This window comes from Dreissena polymorpha, chromosome 15, assembly GCF_020536995.1.
Source record: "Dreissena polymorpha isolate Duluth1 chromosome 15, UMN_Dpol_1.0, whole genome shotgun sequence".
Classification (NCBI taxonomy): Eukaryota; Metazoa; Mollusca; class Bivalvia; order Myida; family Dreissenidae; genus Dreissena; species Dreissena polymorpha.
The window spans coordinates 47746872-47765903 of NC_068369.1; the positions used below are offsets into that span (position 1 = coordinate 47746872).

General features: G+C 37.6%; 1 protein-coding gene across 1 annotated transcript; it reads right to left on the minus strand.

The window, feature by feature from the left end:
* Positions 1–724: 724 nt before the first annotated feature.
* Positions 725–4361, minus strand: LOC127859731 (uncharacterized). Its single transcript, XM_052397239.1, has 4 exons — positions 4254–4361; positions 2387–4019; positions 2007–2236; positions 725–946 (listed from the first exon to the last, which is right to left on the minus strand). Exons 1-4 carry the CDS (start codon positions 4359–4361, stop codon positions 725–727), a joined length of 2193 nt encoding a protein of 730 aa, XP_052253199.1.
* Between the last annotated feature and the right edge of the window lie 14671 nt (positions 4362–19032).

The window sequence follows — 19032 nt, forward strand, 5'->3', positions numbered from 1 at the left end:
ACTGGTCTGTCCATTTTATGCAGCTAAAAAATTAACTTTAGTAAGAACTATAGAACAATTAACGGATATATCACTTCGCACATTACTGTATGGAGATGATAATCTTTCCATCAGAGATAACTTTGCAGTGTTTGATACAGTCCATAGTTTCATCAAGGCTCATGAAGGTTCAGGGGGTATAACTATCGGTTCTCTATGATTCAACATTTTTTTACAAACAATTTCTTTGATTACGATTACACCAGCAATATATTTTTTTCTTAATACATAGTTTCAACATTTTTAAGCACCTTTGATTACAATCGAACTCACAAACTTGTTTAAACTCGAATGATTATTCAAATGTTTTGTGTTTAAAATGCAAATACCGTCATTATATTTGTAAATATACTACTGAGGAACGGAACACCACTAGCTTAGCTAGCGTTCCAATCCTATCAACTTTAGATGTGTCACGGAGTGATTTATAAGTGACAAGCGGTTCGAGCCTTGATCATGGAAATGATAATAGAGACAGATGAAATTGTAAATACTTCATTTAAAAGAAGTCTAAATATTTGCAACATTTTATTCTAAAACACTAATGTTAGTAGGAACCGCATGCAAGTTAGTTTATCCTAATCGCTATCAGATAATATTGTACCAATAAAAAATATAACAAATAACAATCATAAAGTCACTGGCTGACTAAAAATGTCACAGCTGTTAACAGATAATACCACTCTCACACTAGGTCCTCGACCCTTTGGTGGCGCCCTATGTGTCCACCCCACCGCGACATGGATGGCTCTCGCCTGACCTTAGGTCCTCTGGCGGCGTCCAACGTTTCTTGCTTACTGCGGCACAGATTACCCTCGCCCGACCCTCGGTCCTCTGGCGGCGTCCAACACTTGCCAGAACAACCTCGTTGTGGCGCGTCCCGGTCGACCCTTGTCGCCGATACCGCCTTCTCTCAAATATGGCAGCTGTCTGCCCAGCCGTCGTTGGTGGTGGCCTCTGCCTCACTCACCCGGAAACCTCCCGTTGGATGATGCCTGTTTTCTGCATCCACCCGGAAACTGGGATCTATTTATTGAAAATAATCCCTCACCGTGACATTGCGTGGTTTTGTACACATTATATTCATCATTACATTAAGACAGCCAGCATTTAATCACTAAATCTATTAACACATAGACAATTACAAGTACACATGCATAACTACAGTATTAACACCAAAAAAAATCAAAATACCATCTAAACATTAACATAAACATTAATTCAATTTATATTTAATAAATGTTACTTGGTTTTTAATCTCAGAAGCTAGCAGGGTTTCAGTGCAAACAATTTCTAAAATGTTATAAAACTTATTAAAGTAATATTTACCCCAGTTCCTATAAATATATTATCCAAATATCTGCCCCTTGGGCACCTTTTCCAGAGCGTCCAAACTGCTCGCAATTAACGACGGCACTGAGTTGATTTGAAATTTCTGGGAACATCGGGTGTAAAATAAACGATTCACTGATCTGCTGTTTATCAACTGGGCATGCCTTTGCTATGAAATGCCAGAGTTCATGATTAGTTTGCATCCCAGAGCCCTATTATTTTGATAACTCTGGCCACATCGAGAACAAGCACAGATTAGTATGGTGTATGGAATTAAACATTGCACATTTTTAAAGTATGAATCTAGAAGAATCTTGACAACACCCTCCAACACAAGATGAAACTACATGTTTCATTTAACCACAAGATTCGTACGTAGCATGCCGACTGAGAAAATCCGCACCGTGATTCTCCGAACCCTTTATATAACTGATCCTGAAGTAAAATGGCTGCAGTGCCAGAGCCCAGCGCATGATTCGGGCATTTGTGACCTTAGCTTTGTTTATGTAGGTCAAGGGCTGGTGATCTATTTCTAATACAAACTCTCTTCCATAAAGGTAAATCTCGAACTTCTGTTCACCCCAAACGAGTGCCAGACATTCCTCATCAATGGTTGAGTAGTTCACCTCACTTACATTCAACTTCCTGCTGGCGTACATCACAGGAAACTTTGAACCCTCGTGTTCCTGCAAAAGAATTGCGCCAATACCTGTGTTTGATGCATCTGTTCTCAGGATGAAGTCCTTGTTGAAGTCAGGCAATCTCAGAACAGGTGACTTCGACAAGATTGCGATCATCGTGGTGAACGCTTTCTCCATGCTCTCGTCCCATTCGACTTTATTTGGCTTACCTTTCGTGGTAGCATCTGAGAGTGGAGCGTCAAAAGCAGCAAAGTTTGGCACGAATTTGCGATAATACCCAATCAAACCAAGAAAAGACCTTACCTGGTTCTTGGTTTGTGGACGTTCACATTGCACGATGCTTTTGATCTTTATGTCACATGGCTGCAACTTACCTTCTCCCAGTTCGTGACCTATGAATTCCATGTGAGTGTACCCCAACATGCATTTTGATGGCTTGATGGTCAATGTTGAATCATGCAGCCTCTCCAGAACCTTTCTTACATCTCTTAAATGTCCCTCGAAGTCCTTCGAATGCGTGATAATGTCGTCAACAAAGCTGTCCGTAGTTGGTAGTCCTTTCAAAACATGGTGCATCATCTTCGTGAATGTGGCTCCTGAATTGACCAGCCCAAATGGCATACGTTTGAATTGAAACATACCAAACTCTGTTATGAAAGCAGTGTATTGCTGCGAATCCTCACTCATTGGTATTTGCCAGTAACCCTTCGCCAGATCCATTTTGGAAAAGTATCGTCCTTTCTGCATTTTCTGGAACATTGCATCCGGATTTCCGATTGGTTGTGCATCAAACTTTGTTATCCCATTGATTTTCCTGTAATCGTCACAGAACCTGTAATTGGCATCCTTCTTTTTCACCAGTACAACACGTGAGGCATATGCTGAGTTTGATTTCTCAATTATGCCCGCTTCGAGCATCTTTCCAACTTCAGTTTTAATTTCAGCTTTCATAGCATGTGGTACCGGGTAAGCCTTTGTTCTTATCGGGGTATTTGATGTTAAGACGATCTTGTGTGCGAGAATCTTGGTATTCCCTGGCACATCGGTTAAAACATCACTGTACTCTGTAAACAATCGTCTGAGCATTTGCTTCTCAGTCTCATGCAGATCAGGGTTGATATTCACATGCTCAATTCCCTCATGTGGTTCTAATTCAGGTAGTTCTACCCCTACTTCTCTTGAAGACGATTGATTTTCACGTTCAACATGACTGTCATCTACGACGAGTGCCTGCAAATCATTGACGTGTGTCTCCGAAGTCTCTTCGCTGACCTTCTGCCCAAATTCCCCACGCTTAACAAACTTCTTAAGCATGTTTGCGTGGTACTTTTTCAGATTGCCATTTATTTCTATTATGTAGTTCCTGTCGTTTACCTTTTCTTTGATCTCAATCGGCCCCTTCCACTGCATCAACAGCTTATTGTTGTCTGTTGGGAGTAGAAGCAAGACCTTGTCAGCGACAACAAAACTCCGCATCTTCTTGCCTTTATTTGCGTACGTTCGATACCTTGCACTTGCTTTCTTCAAATTTTCCTGTGCTAATCTCATCGTTCCATCTAGTCGTGCTCTCAAATCCTTCACATATTGCAAGGTTGTCTTCGTCTCTGTATCACCAGTTTCTGAGGTCCAAATTTCTTTCAAGACTGTGAGTGGCCCCCGCACCGTCCTCCCGTATATAAGCTCAAACGGCGAGAAACCTAAACTCTCTTGTTCGCTGTCGCGGTAAGCAAACAGAAGTGCTGGAATGTATCGATCCCATTCACGTGGTTGGTCCTCACACATCTTCTTCAACGTCGACTTCAGGAATCCATTGAACCTTTCAACTAGGCCATTGCATTGCGGGTGGTATGGCGTGGTAGTCAGTTTCTTGATGTCAAGAAGCCTGCATATTTCCTTCATAAGATCGGAAACAAACTGTTTCCCTAAGTCGGTCAGCATTTCATTGGGTAGACCTACCCTGCTAAATATGTCTAGAAGTGCGTCTGCTACTGTTTCAGTGTCTATTTTCTTCAATGGCACAGCCTCTGGGTAACGTGTTGCATAGTCTACGACTGTTAGGATGAAACGATGTCCCCTTTAGGTTGGTGGGTTGATGGGTCATACCAAATCGATTGCAACCCTGGCAAATGGAGTGTCAATCATTGGCATTTCTCCTATTGGAAGCTGTTGCACTTTTCCCTTGGGAAATGTTCTTTGGCATACCCCGCATGATTGGCAGTATCTTTTAATGTCTGCGCATACCCCTGGCCAGTAGAACACGGCAATAATGCGGTCTGTAGTCTTCTTTATACCCAGGTGACCTGATATCATATTGTCATGACCAATACGTAGCACGTGCTGCCTGTACATTTCTGGAACGACTAGCTATCTTACAATGTCACCCCCTTTGTCGGCTTTCCGATAAAACCGATAAATGATGCCGCCCTTCTTCTCAAACCATGCTTCTCCCCCGTTTTCATACGTCCTTTTCTCGCCTCTTTCAACTTGACTGCGTAAGCTCTCAAAGGTACTGTCCTCCCCTTGCTCCTTGCCAATATCCTGTTTATTGATATCTACCAAACTGGTTCTGACATTAAGTGGCTTGGTTCGCTTGCCTTTCTTCTCCTTCTGGGCCCTTGTTTGTACCCCTAGTCCGACATATGTCCGCTCCATCGTTTCTTCTGCTACACTGCCCTTTGCAGTAGCTTCCTCTGCTTCCGTTCCTCTGTCCTTCTTCATAATGTCAAGATCCTTCACACCTTGCACGTTTCCTATTATAAGATCATATACTGGGTTGTCCATGACCATGACTTCAACCTCTAAGTACGGCGTTGATACGGTGATCAGCGCGACGGAACAATATTTTGGGGTTCCATCCATCAGTATACACTTTCTGGTTCCCCCTGTGTATTTCTCTTTGGAAACTAAAGCTGCTCTAACGACGACGCTGCTACACCCAGTATCTCTTAACACCCTGACCTTCTTCCCTTTCACATAACCTTGGCAAACCGGCATGTACAGCAAGGCATCTTCTACATCAGTGGAAACATTCATTTCTTCTCTCCTCGGAGGCACATGTCCACGCCTCCAATTTCGACCTCTCGTGCACGCATGGCCCATTTCTCTCCGGCCCTGGTTGCTCCTGAACGACGAATTCCTATTGCCCAGTGGAGGTCGCTGTGTACTTACATACTTACCCCCTCCTTTCCCTGGACTCCCGTTTGCGTTTGGCCCAGATGTAGGACAATTCCTGGCCAAATGATTGCCCCTGCAAATAAAGCACAGCTTCTGCTCTAATTTGCGGTCTTCCTGGTCACAAACCTCTGTAGTCCTGTGGGCCTCATCATACTGGTCTGCTAGATGAACCATCTCTGCAACACTTTTTGGATTCCTCTCTTTTAAGTACAATGCAAGAGGTTTACTTACCTGCTGGACTAACTGTTCTCGCACTAACAGATCGCTTAGTCCCTCTTGGGTCTTCTCGGTTTCCGCCAGTTCCACCCACCTGCTCAGGTAGTTGTGCAGTCGTACTGCAAACTGTGAGACTGTCTCACCTTGGTCCGGTTTCGATGACCGGAAACGCACGCGGAAGCCTTCTTCAGTCAACCGAAACCGCTTCAGAAGTGCAACCTTCAATTTGTCATAATCAAGTGCATCATCAGCCGTCATTCTACTAAATACTGACAAAGCATTACCCCTAAGATATGCACTTAACGTTGTAGCCCAGGTATCCCTATTCCAACTACACGATTCAGCGAACTTCTCAAATCGTTGCAAGTACGAATCTATGTCGTCTTTATGCTCATCAAAGTTGGGGAGCTTGGGAAATTTAGCAGAGACACGGTGTGCTGAAAAAGTATGATCTGGCAGACTTTCTGCTCTCTTGAGCTTCTCAAGTTCGATCTCCTTTTCAAGAACGCCTGCCCTAGCCTCAATTTCCATTTGCCTAAGTTCCCGCTCTCTTGTCCTATCTTCCCGTTCCCTTTCCCCGCTCTCTCCTTGTTTTCGACCTCAATTTAAGATCTTAATTCGGCCCCTTCTAAACCCATTAATTTCCCATCCTCAATGACAGCCCGTACATCCATTGTTCCACAGAAATTAATTCCCCTAAAGGAAATTAAACAATCTTAATACTTATTCAAATGATATGACACAAAAAGTATTAATAGAAAGAAACTAAAACAAACCCTTGCTAAACTGAACTCAAGTGCACTTAATCTCAATACCACCCCTTGAACAACAAATATCCAAGGGAGAAAACTCGTATAGCCTAGATCCCTTGACTCACATCAAATCAAGCGTCACAACATATCTAAAAATAGCTTAACCCCTAACAGTGCTCCAGGTAAAGAATTGAAATCTGATATCTCATTGATGATCTGCTCCACACAAATCCATGATTAAGGAAACCAATTGTAATTAAATGGTCTTGCCGGGATCGCCAGTTTTTGTCACGGGGTGATTTATAAGTGAAAAGCGGTTCGAGCCTTGATCATGGAAATGATAATAGAGACAGCTGAAATTGTAAATACTTCATTTAATAGATGTCTAAATATTTGCAACATTTTATTTAAAACACTTATGTTAGTAGGAACCGCGTGCATGTTAGTTTATCCTAATCGCTATCAGATAATATTGTACCAATACAAAAATATAAAAAATAACAATCATAAAGTCACTTGCTGACTAAAAATGTCACAGCTGTCAACAAATAATACCACTCTCACACTAGGTCCTCGACCATTTGGTGGCGCCCTATGTGTCCACCCCACCGCGACACGGATGGCTCTCGCATGACCTTAGGTCCTATGGCGGCGTCCAACGTATCTTGCTTACTGCGGCACAGATTACCCTCGCCCGCCCGACCCTCGGTCCTCTGGCGGCGTCCAACACTTGCCAGAACAACCTCGTTGTGGCGCGTCCCGGTCGACCCTTGTCGCCGATACCGCCTTCTCTGAAATATCGCAGCTGTCTGCCCAGCCGTCGTTGGTGGTAGCCTCTGCCTCACTAACCCGGAAACCTCCCGTTGGATGATGCCTGTTTTCTGCATCCACCCGGAAACTGGGATCTATTTATTGAAAATTATCCCTCACCGTGACATTGCGTGGTTGTGTACACATTATATTCATTATTACATTAAGACAGCCAGCATTTAATCACTAAATCTATTAACACATAGACAATTACAAGTGCACATGCATAACTACAGTATTAACACAAAAAAATCAAAATACCATCTAAACATTAACATAAACATTAATTCAATTTATATTTAATAAATGTTACTTGGTTTTTAATCTCAGAAGCTAGCAGGGTTTCAGTGCAAAAAAATTCTAAAATGTAATAAAACTTATAATAGTAATATTTACCCCAGTTCCTATAAATATATTATCCTAATATCTGCCCCTTGGGCACCTTTTCCAGAGCGTCCAAACTGCTCGCAATTAACGACGGCACTGAGTTGATTTGAAATTTCTGGGAACATTGGGTGTAAAATAAACGATTCACTGATCTGTTGTTTATCAACTGGGCATGCCTTTGCTATGAAATGCCAGAGTTCATGATTAGTTTGCATCCCAGATCCCTATTATTTTGATAACTCAGGCCACATCGAGAACAAGCACAGATTAGTTTGGTGTAGGGAATTGAACATTGCACATTTTAAAAGTATGAATCTAGAATCTTGACAAGATGCCTGTAACTTATTTGGTAAAACACATTCTTGAATAAATATGTTTAAACCAAATTGCCTACAAGTTCCCAACAAAGATATTGTTAGTGCGTTTTTATAGAAATTTGAATGCATGTTTAAATGCATTATACACTAAAACATGCTGCTACATAGATTAAATGGACACTCTTGTAAGCAAAACGGACGGCGAAAAGTACGTTCATACAAATGCAAATCCGCACTACCTCTCCCCCCACCACACCCCATCCCAATCCCAACCCTCACCCCCAACCCCAACCCCACCCCCCCCCCAAAAAAAATATGTATATAATTATTATTTTGACCTCTTGCAATGATATATTTTTTCTAAAACCGATGTTGAGTGTCGGTCGTATTCTTCACAGTTCTCAAAAAGCAAATTGATCGTAGTATTCAGTGCCAGTCACGAATAAGATGGGTGAGACAAACAAATTCTTGCCAATTGAATCCTAATTGGGTCCACAGTTATCGCCCCTCAACTTACGCTCGATTGGATTGTATTGTCGGCTCGGGGACTACCTAAATGCACCCCGGGTTCTCTTAAGTATACTTAAATGTACCCCGGCTACGGAAAATATACTGAAACGTACCAGGGAATTTGCCGTTGTCGGCATTTTTTTAAATCCCTTATATTCATATTTATGTTCATATTCTGTGTCTTTATTAACAAACCTCCTACTCAAAAAAAAAGCATGTTGAGGCAGGTTTTGTGTAAAGAGACTTTTGTTTTATATTCCGTTGCGCGACATCGTATATGGGACGGGAATAAAACTCGGGTACAGTCTAAAATAATCGGGTACGTGTTAGTATATTTTCCGTACCCGGGTTACATTTAAGTATACTTAAGAGTACCCGGTGTACGTTTAAGTAGTATTAGAGGCGACAATGACCAATCGAGCTGAACTTACCTGTTTCCGTAAAATAAGTTGACACAAATATAATAATAAAACAATAACTTATGTATTGCATAAGTATAAGATTGAGACAGAAGATAAGGTACATTGAAAAAAAAACATAATTAAAAAATTCGCTAAAAAGTATTTGTTATTCCTCCGCGGTCAGTAGGGTGTGCACATTTCGCCAAATATCTCGCGATATATCAAATGCTAATATAGAGATCAGATCTATACTCTTGTAATATTTTTATACGATGCATGTGATTATTTCTTAATTCAATAAGGCGCTCTTTTAACTAAAAAGTTAATGAAGCAGATAGAATCGAGTGAAGCAAACGTGGGAAAAAAGTTGCATGTAAACCGAACGAATGAAATAAAAATAGCCCAGTCCGCACGAACAATTAAGGCCGATCCTATATATTAAAACAAACAACGTTTTGAACGCTGTACATATGAAGGTCGCGTGTTTCTGAGAATTTCATACGTTATTGTTAATCAACGGTATTATCAAATTTCAGAACTAGATATCCTGATAGGAACTGACGTATTACTATAAAAATCAATACTCTTTACTACATTGATACGGTATGGCCCCAAGAGTCGATTAACCCCATAGCTCATTAAGAGAAGGCGACACAAGAAGTTATCGTTTAGGCCGGCATTAATTAATTGATGTACGTCGATGGTTTTGACGCGGTTTTCCGGATAGCGTCAACTGTAGAATCAATTGTTTGTAACCTTCATCTTGAGAGAGAATGAAGCGGAAGGGGTGGGGAGAGAAATGGCTAAATCTTAGGTGGCAGGGGATATATCAGTGAAAGGGGGGTCCATGAAAATTACATATCTTTAGGGTAGGTGTTACCTATGGTCTTTAAAAATCAATTAGGTATTTATAAGATGTATTTCTTGTGTTAGGTTGTAGAAAGAATGTCTCAAAATTTTGGAAAAAAACATTACAACTAGCCACAGCTCCCTAGCAAGGAAATTTTGAATCTTCAAAAAGGAGGTTTTCACTTTTGTCGGAAGTCAATATTTCACGCTGCAGAAACAGAACAAAATTTTGAAGGTAAATTGTGAAAAATCTAAACGTATGGGAGACACTTTTCTAGGCAAATAAACAAAGCACAGGGATGAAATTAGTGAGTAATGTAGCCAAAACTAGGATTGCATTCTGTTTGAATGTTCTGTGCATGCCATGAAATGGGTCAAATTTCTCAATTTTTCATTAAAAATGAGGTGGGTGGGGGGAAAGATCAAGGGCCATAGTTTCACAAGTGAAGAAGCCAGCCTTGTCTTTGGTTGTATTTTCAATGTATATTGCCTATGCTATGACACTGACACAAAAAGGCTTTCTTGTGTCACTTTCTGTTTTGATGCAATGGATTTGACTGTTTGCGGCCTTTCGGAACTCGAAATTTGGTAAAAAATATATCCCCTGCCCCCTTAATAGCAAAACGCAAAATTTTAAAATTGTGTATATCATACGAAAATTGATACATGTATTCCACAAATGTGTTGCGGTAACAAATCGAACATAATTTTGCATATATCTTTTAACCGCTATGGTTGAGATTATGGAAAACAAAGGGAGGTAATAATGTTAAAACCATTGCTAATTTTAGGAAAATTTCACGTGTGCTGGTTTCGCACTGGAAAACAATGTTTAAACTCATATTTGTGTAATAGCATCTACATTTGCACATTTTCTGAGCTTGAATACTTAAATAAGCAAGATAAGTCTGCAGTTTTGTAGAAAAAATTGGTAAAAATAGGAAAATTATGCAAAATAGTGGTTTGTAACATGCCGCTAACATAAATTCTTTTTTTCTTCTTATTTGAAGTCATTATGGCAACATATTTCTTCATGTGACACCTAACCGATGAAGAAAGACTAAGATTGAAGCATTTATTTGATAATAAATACGAAATGATAAGTGAATGCCACATCTGGAAGGGGGCGTACACTCCAAGTGTCTATGGTGTTCTGCGGTGTAGTTTCCGTGGCAAAAGGCTAAGGCTTAAAGCTCACCATGCACTATATTATCTTGAAAATAAACATGCCATGTCATCAAAAATGCATGTGTCACATTTATGCCACAGTAAACTTTGTGTCAACATCAAGCACTCAAGTTATGGGCCTCAAAGCATTAACAAAAGGAAAATATGTGCTCATGAAGGTTCCTTATGCACTTGAAAATGTTTCCAAGCTGTGTCTTGTTTACAACGATGTTCTCATAGTCAGATATATTTGCCCACTGTTTCCAATTGTAGCACTTTGATTTTCAGACTGTGGTACTGTTTGATGTGGTCGCAGTTTAATAGGGAGAACGAGTGGACCCCAAGAACGATTAATTCAAGACATCGTTAGCCACAGAATCACCCAATCGCACTACACTTTCCAGGTCAGGGTCTGAATTCAACGGAATAGAATCTTGAACTTGTTTCTCTACAAAGGGCACATGCCTGCAGAAACTTTATAGTTTGGAAATACTCCTTTTTTGAAAAGTACACCTTTGTTTTTCCTAGCGTGATTGTTTTTATAACTGTGCTGTGATTTCTTATGGAGTGATCTAATTTTGAATGGTATTTTAATGAATGAATATCAATATTTGGTGCATGTATTATGTAATCATATGGGAATATACATCTGTAAGACTGATTGAAAGTGTCAATAATCATTTTAAACATTTGACATATAACTTGTGTGCTTCTCTACTAAATAGAGTCAAATGTTGTGAATAGGAACACTATTTTTTTGATTATTTCTGTTCTGGTTGTTTCCCTTGAATTGCGTGAATTTTTGGAATTACTATGAAATACAAACAAAACACAGGATACAGTTCAGAAATGTTGCATTTAATTCATTAAACATTATATTTTAATATAACAAAAGCTTTTTGTTTTATTATGCATATATTAAAAAACTTAAGGTGGCAGGGGATATATCAGTGAAAGGGGGGTCCATGAAAATTACATATCTTTAGGGTAGGTGTTACCTATGGTCTTTAAAAATCAATTAGGTATTTATAAGATGTATTTCTTGTGTTAGGTTGTAGAAAGAATGTCTCAAAATTTTGGAAAAAAACATTACAACTAGCCACAGCTCCCTAGCAAGGAAATTTTGAATCTTCAAAAAGGAGGTTTTCACTTTTGTCGGAAGTCAATATTTCACGCTGCAGAAACAGAACAAAATTTTGAAGGTAAATTGTGAAAAATCTAAACGTATGGGAGACACTTTTCTAGGCAAATAAACAAAGCACAGGGATGAAATTAGTGAGTAATGTAGCCAAAACTAGGATTGCATTCTGTTTGAATGTTCTGTGCATGCCATGAAATGGGTCAAATTTCTCAATTTTTCATTAAAAATGAGGTGGGTGGGGGGAAAGATCAAGGGCCATAGTTTCACAAGTGAAGAAGCCAGCCTTGTCTTTGGTTGTATTTTCAATGTATATTGCCTATGCTATGACACTGACACAAAAAGGCTTTCTTGTGTCACTTTCTGTTTTGATGCAATGGATTTGACTGTTTGCGGCCTTTCGGAACTCGAAATTTGGTAAAAAATATATCCCCTGCCCCCTTAATAGACTGAATAATGTTTTTTTCCGGTAAATCAAATATACTATTCCTTTATATTTAAATAGATATAGTAAAGATTAATTTATGTTCCAAACAAATCACAATTCTATACTTATACGGCCCAAATACAGACAAACCGTCTTTTAAAAAAACTTGTATTTTATACAAGCGGTAAATTTAAAAAACGTTGTATGCTATATGTGGCCAATTAAGTACTTGATCCACTGTTATATTATATTAATAATAAAGATTTAAATTGTTATAGGGAAGCAAGAGACTTGTTATGGGGGAATAAGTAAAAGGCATTTGAAGGACAATTTTAGATATGAGCTGTGCTCTGTGAAAATGGGGTTTAATGCATGTGCATAAAGTGCCGCCCCATAGTAGCCCGTGCAGTCCGCACAGGCTAATGAGGGACGACACTTTCCGCCTTAACTAGATCTTTGCTAATAAGAGACTTTCTTTAAACGAAAAATATCATTTCAACGGAAAGTGTCGTCCCTGGTTAGACTGTGCAGACTGCACAGGCTAATCTTGAACGACACTTTACGCACATGCATTAAACCCCATTTTCACAGAGCGAGGCTCATATATAAATGATAAGAAAAAAGGATACACGTGGAGACGTACTTACCCATTGCAACAGGGTCGCATGGCCGTACCTATCACAAACAATATGATTTCAAGTATTAATTAAATGCCCACATAAAGACAAGCTGTGGATGAAATCATTCTATTATTGACATGATTGTAAGTTTGAAAAAAAAGGTAAACGTTTATGGAAATTCAATAACTCGTTGCTATATGATATATAATAATGCCAGTAATTAATAACATTATAGACGATATTGAACTGAAGTATTGCATATCGATTTATGATTAAGACACATTAAATAATATTTATGATAGCAAAATGGAGTTGGATATACTCTAACTACTCTGAAATATGAACTAAAACTATCAGCCAGGAAACTATAAAAGGTCGCTTTATTCGTTCTCGTTCAGACTAAATATATAATGGATAAAAACCTAAGATGATATGTAATTAGGAAAAAAGGATTTTATTTCCAGAAAAATTAATTGCATTCAGAGAGACGATGGGACTTTTATATATGAATCTGAAAATATTTTTAAGGAGGCAAACAACGTTTACAAAAGTTTACACTCAGAACAACCCACTACCAATTATGATCTTTAAAGGGGCCTTTTCACAAATTTTGGCATGTTTTGAAATTTTTCATTAAATGCTTTATATTGATAAATGTAAACATGGGATCTAGAAAGCTCCAGTAAAAATCAAGAATAGAATTTAAAAAAGGAAAAAAGTAGCCGGCAGCAGGGCTCGAACCAGTGACCTTCGGAGTCCTGGAGTAAAAACCAATTTGCCCGCTCGGCCTTCCTGCCAAGTACGTATATGAGGCGTATTTTATACCTTATATAAGCAATCTTCGTAGTTTCACAAAATTAAACGACAACAACAGAACTCTGCAAATAATTCAATCGTTTCGCGTTGCAACGCTTTATAATTTTCAGGTTTTTAAATCGTCAAAAGATGCATATAATGGCGATATATGACCATGGCAAATGTTCAGTATTACTGTTTCCTCACAAATATCATAACTAAAGCGAAAATTTGCGAGTCTGAAACAACTTTTTTCAATTTTGTCAATTTACCAAAACGTGAAAAGGCCCCTTTAACATGAATTTACAAAAGATGAATTGCCCAAAATAACTTCTTTAGAAGGGGGAATGTATGAGGGCTTTCTTTTAGTGAGTGGTGTCGGTTTCACTGAAACAAATGAAAAATGAAAAAAAACGAGGATCAGATGGACTCTCTGCAAATCACTTTTGGCAAAAATCGGGTTGTTAGAGCATTTACTTTTCATGTGATAAAGGGTCACTTTCAATAACTCAGAAACAAGGAATTATAACATGTATTCCAACGTAAGGAAAGCCTTAAAAATAAAAAATGAAGATATTTATATGATATTATGAGCTTTTCTGAATGCAACCAAATCGCTGACATATCTAACGCTAATTGATTTCGAAAAGGGGTTTGATACAATAGCATTCAATTTTATTAAACACGTGTTTCATCTTGTATAGCTTTGGGCCTATGTTTTAGAACTAGACTTGGACGTCCGCACATGGGGCAAATGGGCCCCCCCCCCCCTCCCTCCTCTTGAAAATGGAAATGGGGAGCAGAAAAGTTAGTAGAATATGGAAAAATATAAACGTTATTAAAAGTATGATGTCTGAATTGAACAGTATGGGTAAGAACGACCCCTGTTTAGTTTCACACAAACATCCCATTTTAATGTGAGCAATTCATTGATGCGGTTATTGCACAATTAATTTACTCTCAATACGTTGTTTTAAACATGATTCATGCGAGCGAAATCGAGGTGGGGGGAATTAACATTTTTTCAGTCCCTGACTAGGAAGTGTAGACGACGTGGTCATTGCCGAATTTCTCGAAGATGTTTTTGTATGGACATATTCTTGTCGGTGTTGATCTAATCGCTGTGAACGCCCATCATGCATAATCCTGAGAGACCGTTGTCGGACATGGTATATCTTAGCCATATCTTGAATAGTCTCAGCGTGCTAAATGATCGTTCCGCCATTCACTTGCTGGCTGACAGGGCTAGTTATATGATATCGCCTCACGCACGGCCGGAAACAAATCCGGTTTTATTAGCAGGTCAACAAATTCTGTTCGATGGATTCCTTCTAGCTCATGTCGTAACATGATATTACGTTTTGTTTAAAATTATCGTTTAAATAAAATTCGTTGATGGTTCGGATTGTCTCTTAATAGTCTGATCGATCGAACAAAATATAGCATAAACGAAGACATATTATATGCTGAAAATCGGCTTCATAGAGACTGGATCAGTGAGTCCATGTACGGAATATAACTTGTGCGTGGATAGAATTCTTTACTGGTTCCACCAACATTTGCTCGGTGTACTTGACCGCCACATGGCCGTGGAATTGTCATTGTAACACCAATATCTTCGGCTGTGTTTAATGTCGGACCGAATATATCTTCCGCGAAAATCGAAGCCACATTTTCTCGATTATCAGTGAATATCCATGTCAGATATCGACGTGTTTTTTGACACCGATAATGTATAACTTAAAAGCCAGAATTGCTTTCGTGAAAAAATGGACGAATATTTGGCTATTATGTGGAGCGTTGTCACATATGTCGCCGTTACACTTGCCGTTCATAGCTGATGTGCGGTCTGTCGCCCGTTCGTTGCATTAATTATCATTATAAATATATCAGAAAAGCTTAAAATGCAAACACGTATAGTAATAAAGTGCAAAATGTTACTTTTGGGTGATACAGATGAACCGGTAAATGACAAGTGCCTTATACTCTTCATTAAAAAATACAGTTTTGAATGCGAAACGAAAAAGATCTAAGTGATCCAAAATTTTCATGAATTTAAGGCTAGCCTAATATTTGTTTTAAATATTTATGCAAACACAACATGTGAACCAAAAAAGGGATTTTTTATAGTTATAAGACTAATATGTTATTCATAATTCCGTTAATGAAAAAATAGCTGTTGTTAACCTAGCTATTCTCATTATATACGTAATTCATAAATGCATTAATGAAAAATAACTGAAGTTTACCTAGCAACTTCAATTATTTTATGAAACTTATATCATGTGTTTTACTTGATTTTTTTTTCTAGTTATCATATTGGATTCAAAATTATATTGATTTTGTTGTTAAAATTAATTATTTGTGTAGACTCCAATTGTGTTCATTGGGTCCATTTTCATTGCAACTAGCAAAAGCTACATATTTGGGTCCATGTTGTTCGAACACGGAAATAGTTAAAGTTTTGATGTAAACAATCTGTTTTTTGTTCTAAAAAATCAATTAATAGTGTTATACATAAATAAGTATATATGTAAAGTAAAAAAATGGTAAAAAGGTAGAAGGGAGTATATAGTAATTCGGTTTGTGAATTGATAGTTTAACACACTAAAAGCACAGTACATATGGTAAGTTAAGTCTATGAATGTAAATGTCTTTGTAAACTGATTATATATCCATATATTACGAAATGAATAAAATAATTGAAACACGAAACATGTTATTAAACTGAAAAAAAGAAAACGGAATAAACTTATTACGCTGAATCACAATTTCGAAAGTATTTAAACAAATATTTATATTGAATGCGATTTAAACAAAGGACTTCTGAAACCACATTTCAAGATGTATTAAGATGGCCAATAGAAGAGAATACATATGAAAAGTCACGAGTAAAAGGTCAGGCCAATTGTTTACGGAAGACGAGTAAAGCTGATACAAACGTGTGTACACGCTTTTCTGAAATTTGCTGTGCTATTTGAACCCGGAAAATAATTTCATAAACAAATACAATAGATCTAAATGTAAATAGTTCACATATAATTTTCAAAGTACACAATTCTGTTCGACCGCTTATACAAAACACAGAAAGAAGTCTTCATCCAAAACGAATACAAATAAAACGAAGCAGCAATTTCAATTGTAAAAAGGGTCAGACGATGTTACAATAAGAAATAAAATTCAAATCACAATAGGTAATGTCCCAATAATTAACTCTTTGTCGAACTAATGATTGTCAATTTAACCAAGTGTGAAGTTGTCGATTATTCGAAGATTTAAAGTCATCGAAAGTACCCAATTTGTACATTCCACACATATTAACATACCAAAGATGGGTTTAAAAACACAAAAAAAATCTCTTAAGTAAAGAACAAATCGCGATTTTACTGTCAATATCGTTTATTGTAACGCTCAATTTCACTTTCACAATTGTAAAAATCTTTGAACTTCTCATAATGAAAATATTTCCAACATTTTTGGAAATAAGTTTTGTACGATCTATCGTCAAAGCTTTACGGGTAATCCAGTGCACTTATATTTCTATAATTAAAGATATGTTTTAAGAGATCGGATGTAAACTATATGTGATATATCTGAATTGTTAAAATATGACTGTTTGATTGTATTGATATGTTATGTGCACAAATAAAATTATTATTATTATCATAGTAAAAAACGAGAAATGTAAAAAAAAGCAATCAACATGAACCGTTTAAGTTTTAAAAGTCGTTTAATTTCTACATCTCGAGCCTATAGAAATGGTTTAAAGGGGGATATCACTAGCGTACATAAGCGTTTAAACTTTCAGATTCACTAGTGAATATAAACGGTTAAACTTTCAGAATCACTAGCGTACATAAATGGTTAAACTTTCAGAACCACTAGCGTACATAAACGGTAAAAACTTTCAGAACCACTAGCGTACATAAACGATTAAACTTTCAGAACCACTAGCACACATTAACAATTAAACTTTCAGAACCACTAGCGTTCATAAATGGTTAAACGTTCAGAACCACTAGCGTACAGAAACGAATAAACTTTTACAACCGCTAGCGTACAGAAACGTCCTGCACTACTTATCGTAAAACACGCGTTATCACTGGCAGACGTAAAACGTCAAACTTGCAACAAAACTTACCTCTAGAAACCGTTAAATTTGCAACATTTAGAAACCGCCGAACTTACAGCATTGTAAAAGTGAATACATAGTAAAACTTGCGATATCACTAGCGTGTAAACTTTCATTTTCACTAGAGTAAAGAAACCGTTTAAACTTGCAACATCGCTTGAGTATATCAACCGTTAAAACTTCCGACAGCACTAGAGTGTACAAACCGTCAACTTGCGATATTAATAGCATTCAGAAACCGTTAAACTTGCGACATCACTGAAGTGTAGAAACTTGCAAAATTATTACCATGCAGAAATCTTTAACTTACAACAATACTCGAGTAAAGAAACCTTTCCCCTTGCGACATCACTAGAACTCAAAAACCGTTAAATGTACACAATTACCTGAGAACAAAACCCGACTAGTGTGAAGAAGCCGTTTCACATGCGACAACACTACCATACAGAAAACTTTGAACTTGCAACATCTCTTAAGCTTTGAAACCGTTACACTTGCAACATCGCTAGAGCATAAAAAGTTAAAAACAATTAACCTTGAAACACCATCAGAGTAAAAAGAAACGTAAAATATGCTACACAGCTAGCATTGTTACAACCCGTTTTGCAATAAACCCGTTTTGCAATAAAATTATTGCAAAACGGGTTGGAGTGTCTTATTGCAATTTTTTTTTTTTAAACAACCCGTTTTGCAATAAACCCGTTTTGCAATAAAATTATTGCAAAACGGGTTGGAGTGTTTTATTGCATTTTTTTTTTAACAACCCGTTTTGCAATAAACGCGTTTTGCAATAAAATCACCACACATTTATTTGCAATAATTTCATTGCAAAACGGGTTGGAGTGTCTTATTGCAATGAGAATTTTGTATAACAACCCGTTTTGCAATAAACCCGTTTTGCAATAAAATCATCACTCTTGTATTTATTCAAATGGATTGGAATAGTTAAAAGTGATGTTCAAATTTTGTATTTAAATAATATTGTTTTAAAATAGACAAAACTGTGAGTTAAAACTTAAAATTAAAAAGCATGGAAGGTGGTGAATTTCGAGATTTAATACGATAAAACAAAACAGAATGTGTGTCGAAACGTGTTGAAGTGTCTTCATGCAACGTCAGTTGTGAGTTACAAACCGTTTCGCAATACAATCATCACATATATACTATTTGTTTCAAATTGATTTGAAACGGCATAAAGAAAGTTTAAAATGTCGTCTGCAAGGTAAATATGATAAAACTAGGCTGAATGTATATATTTATGAAGTGATTTTCACCAATTGGAGAATTAAATTAAGACAACCCAGAAGTGCAATAATTTTATTGCA

Excerpts from the sequence above, each read along its gene's own strand:
- LOC127859731 (XM_052397239.1), bottom strand. The coding sequence starts at position 4,361 with ATGTACAGGCAGCACGTGCTACGTATTGGTCATGACAATATGATATCA. Across the intron at positions 2,237-2,386 it reads AGGTCACGAACTGGGAGAAG|ATGCTACCACGAAAGGTAAG; the intron begins GTAAGTTGCAGC and ends CTCCACTCTCAG. Across the intron at positions 947-2,006 it reads ACGCCAGCAGGAAGTTGAAT|GCGGTATCGGCGACAAGGGT; the intron begins GTAAGTGAGGTG and ends ATTTGAGAGAAG.